The following is a 7,102-nucleotide window of genomic DNA, read 5'->3' as shown; positions in this document are numbered from 1 at the left end:
AGAAATTAATAAGATTAATAAGCAACATGACAAACAGATCTAACTTTAGCATATGTGTATTTCAGTTTGACTGCTTTGCCACTGACAATGTAACTTCTCTAATCCATGATATTTGGGACTCCCCCTGACAATTTAAAGTCCCATATGTAAATACTAAGAGTTACTCAAGTTTTTGTCCCCAAAATACTTTCCTGAGGATGATAGCACAGCTACAATATTACCACTTTACAAAGAGGTAAATGGTGGTATAGTGTGATGTGACTGACCACCGTGCCTCTCAATTTACCAGGCAGGCGAGAATAGAACTGGAATTAGAACAACATGAGTTTACTGGTGCCCAGGCAAACCACAAAATCCAGAACTTGTGGTCACCTCTTGTAAGTGCAACAAATCCTTTTAGAAAGTGGGAAATCCATTAAGATTCAAGGTAGAAAGAGAATGCAGAGTACCTGATCAAGAAGGCAACTTGTCCCTATTTATGTCTCTCTTAAGTAGGAGACCAGGAGGCTGCCCCTGAGGCAGGGAACAGGTGTTGTCATTTCCAGGCATTCAAACCAGGTCGGAGCTGAAAGGGGCTTTAAAAACTGAGAGGCTGCCTGGTAGCCCCTGCTGCATTTTTCTCATTGTTGCAGGAGGAGCTCCCCGCCTCCCCCCCTCCGAGATTAGAGCTAGTTGGGCCTCTGTAGGCCAGCATCTCCCCAACACCAACTGTCCTTAGCGGTGACAGTGTGGTTGCAAGAGAAGGACGATGAAGGAAGGGTAGAGAAGATGGCTCATCTAAGAGATGGCTCCTTCAACAAGCATGAACTTTGTAAGTCATGTGTAAGGCGGGTGATCTGTGGAGTAACTTGCATTTAGCTATTACTCTGGAGGAGGAGGGGCAGGGTGTAAAGGGGCTTAGTGTTGGAAGAGAGGAGTCCCGGAATGACTTCCTTGAAAATTCTACCTTGCAGCCTCCCACCCTGAGAAATTTCTTTTGTGGAGGGAGGTGAGGGTAGCGTAGCAACGGGGATGAGGAGGGCAGGACAAAACTTGGGGTGTTTTGGGGTGGGTGTGTTGATAATGGGGAGATGTTCTAGGTTCCCCCTGCGCTCCAGCCTCGGAGCCTCGGAGGAGCTCAGACCACACTCTCTGGAGTCCACATTTTCCAGGCTCAGCGGATCCTTTATGCAAAGAAAAAAAAGGAGAAGCCTATCGCTTTGCTCTATTGAACAGGGTTGTGTTTCCCACTGTGCCCCCTTGAGCTTGCTAGGGGGAGGGGGCGAGACTGGGCAAAGACATCTGGAGATGGGGGGAGCTGGCAGAGGGCAAGGAAAGGTGGACCCCCACCACGATCCACAGCACCTGTCACTGGGCCTCCGGAAACCCTCCTGGGCCCCGGGTTCCCGCCCCCACACACCCACCTCCGCTCCGGCAGCTCCTCTCCCAGCTCCCGCCTCCCGCTCCAGCAGTCCCTCCCCACAAACTCTCCTCCCTGGCAGCTCCACCCCATCTCCCCTCTCTCAGCTCTCTCGCGCTCCTGCTCCTCCCACCTCTGCGCTGCCCCGCTCCCCTCCCCCTCCTCCCCAGCTCCCTGCCCCCGCTGCCTTCGCCGATCTCCATCTCTGCAGTCTGGGCCGCTGGGTGCAGTGCCTGCCGCAGCCCCAGCGGCCACCGCCACCGCCACCTCCCCCAACCCCCATCCCCATTGTCTCCCACTCCACCCGGCCCACTACCTCCCCCAACACCATGGCGCAGGAAGCCGGGAGAAGCTCTCTTCTCAGGGGGCCCTGCGGGGAGCCAGCGGAGCTTGGAGGTGCGGTAGGGCCCGGCCTGGGCAGGGGCCTGGGCAGGGGTGGGGTGGAAGGGACACGCTGGGGGAGGGGAGACTTTCGGTGGACGGGATCAAATGCACGTTTCTCTGCACAGACCCTCAGAGCCCTTTCCTTGCGCTCGCAGGTGGCCCGCGCTGGGCTAGTCAAGTGGGGTAAGGGGGGGGGGGGCGGAAACGAGAGAGGAGGGCAGAAGCTTGCACGTGCCCCCCACACCCCCATGCTGGGGTTCTCGGAGGTCCAGGAGGGTCAGGACTGACGTCTAGCCTTTTGCATGGCCTGATGATGAGCTCATCTCCCCACCTCCAACTCGCAGTTACTGGGCTTGTAGTTAATTAGAGCCCCCATACCCACTCCAACCGCACCACCCACGCTTTCTCCTCTTCTTGTCCTCAGGTGATGCTAGCGAGGAGGACCACCCCCAAGTCTGTGCCAAGTGCTGTGCACAATTCACTGACCCAGCTGAATTCCTCGCTCACCAGAACGCATGTTCTACTGAACCCCCTGTAATGGTGATAATTGGGGGCCAGGAGAATCCCAGCAACTCTTCGACCTCTTCTGATCCCAGGCCTGAGGGCCACAACAGTCCCCAGGTCATGGAGACAGAGCACAGCAATCCTCCGGATTCTGGGTCCTCGGTGCCCACAGATCCCACCTGGGGTGGAGAGCGGAGAGGAGAGGAGCCTGCAGGGCATTTCCTGGTCGCTGCCACAGGTACAGCAGCTGGGGGAGGTGGGGGCCTGATCTTGGCCAGTCCCAAGCTGGGAGCAACTCCATTACCTCCAGAATCCACCCCTGCACCGCCCCCTCCTCCTCCTCCACCTCCGCCCCCAGGTGTAGGCAGCGGCCATTTGAACATCCCTCTGATCTTGGAAGAGCTCCGGGTGCTGCAGCAGCGCCAGATCCATCAGATGCAGATGACTGAGCAAATCTGCAGGCAGGTACTACTGCTTGGCTCCTTAGGCCAAACGGTGGGTGCCCCTGCCAGTCCCTCAGAGTTACCTGGGACAGGGACTGCCTCCTCCACCAAGCCCCTGCTTCCCCTCTTCAGCCCCATCAAGCCTGTCCAAACTGGGAAGACCCTGGCACCTTCTTCCTCCTCCACCTCATCCTCCACAGGCGCAGAAACACCCAAGCAGGCTTTCTTTCACCTTTACCATCCACTAGGGTCACAGCACCCTTTTTCTGCTGGAGGGGTTGGGCGGAGCCACAAACCAACACCTGCCCCTTCCCCAGCTCTGCCAGGCAACACAGATCAACTGATTTCCTCACCTCACCTGGCATTCCCCGGCACCACCGGACTGCTGGCAGCACAGTGTCTTGGGGCAGCCCGAGGCCTCGAGGCCACTGCCTCCCCAGGGCTCTTGAAGCCAAAGAACGGAAGTGGTGAGCTGGGCTATGGGGAAGTGATGGGTCCCTTGGAGAAACCTGGTGGACGGCACAAATGCCGCTTTTGTGCCAAAGTATTTGGCAGTGACAGTGCCCTGCAGATCCACCTGCGTTCACACACAGGTGAGAGGCCCTATAAGTGTAATGTCTGTGGCAACCGCTTCACCACCCGTGGCAACCTCAAAGTGCATTTTCACCGGCATCGTGAGAAGTACCCGCATGTGCAGATGAACCCTCACCCAGTGCCAGAGCACCTAGACTATGTCATCACCAGCAGCGGCCTGCCCTATGGTATGTCTGTGCCACCAGAGAAGGCTGAGGAGGAGGCGGCCATGCCAGGTGGGGGTGTGGAACGTAAGCCTCTGGTGGCCTCCACCACAGCACTCAGTGCCACAGAGAGCCTGACGCTGCTCTCCACTGGTGCGGGCACAGCTGCGGCTCCTGCCCTCCCTGCTTTCAATAAGTTTGTGCTCATGAAAGCAGTAGAGCCAAAGAGTAAAGCTGATGAAAATACTCCTCCAGGAACTGAGGCCTCTGCTATCTCAGGGGTGACAGAAAGTGGCACAGCAACTCGCATGCAGCTAAGTAAGTTGGTGACTTCACTTCCCAGCTGGGCACTGCTTACCAACCACTTTAAGTCCACGGGGAGCTTCCCCTTCCCCTATGTGCTAGAGCCCTTGGGGGCCTCACCCTCTGAGACTTCAAAGCTGCAGCAACTGGTAGAAAAGATTGACCGACAGGGAACCGTAGCAGTGGCCTCTACTTCCTCAGGAGTTGCCACCACCTCTGCCCCAGCAGCTTCATCCTCAGCCTCATCTGGACCTAACCAGTGTGTCATCTGCCTCCGGGTGCTGAGCTGTCCTCGAGCACTGCGCCTGCATTATGGTCAACATGGAGGGGAGCGGCCCTTCAAATGCAAAGTGTGTGGCCGAGCTTTTTCTACCCGGGGCAATCTGCGTGCACATTTCGTGGGCCACAAGTCCAGTCCAGCTGCTCGGGCCCAGAACTCATGTCCCATCTGCCAGAAGAAGTTCACCAATGCAGTTTCTCTGCAGCAGCATGTTCGGATGCACCTGGGGGGCCAAATCCCCAATGGCAGTACCACCCTCCCTGAAGGTGGGGGAGCTGCCCAGGAGAATGGCTCTGAGCAATCTACAGTCTCTGGGGCAGGGAGCTTCCCCCAGCAGCCATCCCAGCAGCCATCCCCAGAAGAGGAGTTGTCTGAAGAGGATGAGGAGGATGAGGAAGAAGAGGAAGATGTAACTGATGAAGATTCTTTGGCAGGAAGAGGCTCAGAGAGTGGAGGTGAGAAAGCGATATCAGTGCGAGGCGATTCCGAAGAGGCATCTGGGGCAGAAGAGGAAGTGGGGGTGGTAGTGACAGCAGCCACAGCTGGGAAGGAGATGGACAGCAATGAGAAAGTGATTCAGCCTCCTTCTCTGCCGCCGCCACCGCCACCACCACCACTGCCACCACCATCAGGCGGCCAGGATCAAACACAGCCAATGGAGCAGGGAGGCAGTGATGTTGCAGGAGGCACGGGAGAGGAGGGCAAACCAGAGAGGAGCTCAAGCCCAACATCAGCACTCACTCTCGAAGGAGAAGGCAGCAGCACCACCTTAGTGGAGGAATTGAGCGTGCAGGAAGTGATGAGAAAGGAGCCAGGAGAGGGCGGCAGCAGAAAGGCCTGTGAGGTGTGTGGCCAGACCTTCCTCACCCAGGCAGCTCTGGAGGAGCATCAGAAGACCCACCCCAAGGAGGGGCCACTCCTCACTTGTGTTTTTTGTAGGCAGGGCTTTCTGGAGAGGGCTACCCTCAAGAAGCATATGCTGCTGGCTCACCACCAGGTACAGCCCTTTGCCCCTCACGGCCCTCAGAATATTGCTGCTCTTTCCTTGGTTCCAGGCTGTTCACCCTCTATCACTTCCCCAGGGCTCTCCCCCTTTCCTCGAAAAGATGACCCTACGATCCCATAAGCCTGTTTGGTTTTTTTTTTTTTTTTTTTTTTTTGTACCTGCTGCCCTTTGACCTAGGTTGCTGAAACAAAGAGCTTTGTAGAAAGACCTCGAAGATTTATGAGCCCTTATTTGTCTTTTTGTTTGAGTTCTTATATGACATGTCCCAAGTGGTTTTTCTCTAGTCCCTGAGCTTAGAAATTGTTATGCTCAAGGGGGGATGGCCCCCTGAGGAATTTTTCTTCTCCTTTCATTGTTCCTGAGGAAAATAAATTCTCTACAGCTTTCACGTTCCCAAGGGAAACCCTCTCCAGCTCCCCTGGGGTGACTTCTCCCCTTTCTTCCCTTCCTCTTCCTTTCCCTTTGGCAAGTGCATCTGAACACACACATTTGGAATTGCAGCCCAGCCCAAAGGGGCTGGCTGCCGTCCCTGGAGGGCCCAGAGCCACTACTCTCTGGTGAGTTTTTGTCCCAAGACATTCCTGCTCAGCTGGTTAGTGTGGGTCCCTTGCCTTTCTGAAACTAGTACACGGCTCTCCGGTCAAGTGATCTACCCACCAAGCCTGGGAGTTCCAGTTCCACCTCCACTGCCACTTCAGACCTGGCACCACCAGGGCTGTTTAGCCCAAGAACTGGCTGGGAAGGTGCCTCCAGCAATGGGATCCAGAGAGGCCGAGGAAAAAAGAGCCCTCCTCTTATTTCAGCCTCCTGCATCCAAGGCAGTGCCTGAGCAGCTTATAGAAGTAGCAAACTGTATGTTCCTTCTCCTTCCCTCTTCTCCAGAAGGTGCTAGCAATGATGCTGCAGCAATATCTGTATCTGTAACTCAGTCCTAGGGGCTGAGAAGTGAAGGGCAGACTCTTGCCAGTAAGTTCCTTGATAATTACATTAAGGTGAAGGTGGATATGCCAAGACATCTCCACCTTCTGTTATTCTTTCATCATTGCCTCTCAAAGTTAGAAAACAAGCGGATGTCTTGCCAAGAGGTCTCCTATGGAATGTTTTGGGAAATGTGAAGCTAGTACATAACTTTAAGAAGCACTGTTAGTAAGGGTAGTTGAAGAAGTAATGATGGAGAATTGAGTGTTACTAAAGTATAGGGCTTTATACTGGGAACCTACGTGATTAAGGGACATGATGTAAGGGAGTGGACCTTGAATTCTTGATTGGGTGGATCTCATGAATGTTTCTCTGGATTAATAGTGACTTAGTGTGCAGCAGTGCACCACAGATCATGGGAGATTTCCTAGCACTAGTGTGCTTCTAGTTTTAGATAACTCCCTCCTTTATTCCCTGGCCCCTTGTATTTTTCTCACCTTTCCCTCTCAAGGCCCATTTCCTGCCCATTTTGCTTGTCCATGGACTGGGGCTTCTGTCTTTGCTACTGTCTGGTTCTTACAGTCCCAGACTTTGGGAGATGAGCTCCAGGTGGTGTCCTCCCTGCCTCTTCATCTTATAATGAGATGTAGTATTTACTCTTAACATAGGATTGTTTGGAACAGTTCTGAGGAGGAGAAAGTGTTGGTTCTGTTAGTGACTGACTCGAATGATGGCTTCTCCGAAGGTGTAGGCTCCAGAGCTTCCTAACATAGTGAAATGTGAAGAGCAGACAAGGGAGATGTTAGTGTCTTTCCCTTTTCATTAAAGGTGTTTTAACCAAATATTTGTGTGTTTCTCCTTATTTTATGACTAAATAGCCAGCTGGGGTGCGATATGGCACTCCCAACCGTTGAAATTCCCTTCCCACCTACATGTCCTGCCAAAAGCTGAACATATGGTGTTAAAATGTCTAATTTAGTCAGCGTTGTTTTAAAACAACCTCCAGTGAATGTAATTTCCCTGTGGAAATGGACGTTGTATTCTCACAATGTAGGGAATTTGTCCACTATGTACAGTTATTGCCTGGGTTTTCTCTTTGCCTAGAATCTTCTACCACCAGGCTTTTAC

General features: G+C 53.7%; 1 protein-coding gene across 1 annotated transcript; it reads left to right on the top strand.

Moving 5' to 3' along the window:
• The first annotated feature begins 1,477 nt into the window (after positions 1 to 1,477).
• On the top strand, positions 1,478 to 5,913 carry SALL2 (spalt like transcription factor 2). The gene is made up of 2 exons (XM_054575275.1): positions 1,478 to 1,795; positions 2,208 to 5,913. The coding sequence occupies exons 1-2, from the start codon at positions 1,729 to 1,731 to the stop codon at positions 5,174 to 5,176; spliced, it is 3,036 nt and encodes a 1,011-aa protein (XP_054431250.1). The 5' UTR covers positions 1,478 to 1,728; the 3' UTR covers positions 5,177 to 5,913.
• Positions 5,914 to 7,102: the final 1,189 nt, after the last annotated feature.

The sequence above is a fragment of the Pteronotus mesoamericanus genome, unplaced genomic scaffold, assembly GCF_021234165.1.
Source record: "Pteronotus mesoamericanus isolate MK-2021 breed Mesoamerican mustached bat unplaced genomic scaffold, CSHL_Meso_final contig_272, whole genome shotgun sequence".
NCBI lineage: Eukaryota > Metazoa > Chordata > Mammalia > Chiroptera > Mormoopidae > Pteronotus > Pteronotus mesoamericanus.
The sequence above is the reverse complement of the archived record's forward strand: the minus strand, read 5'-3'. Positions and strand labels throughout refer to the sequence as shown.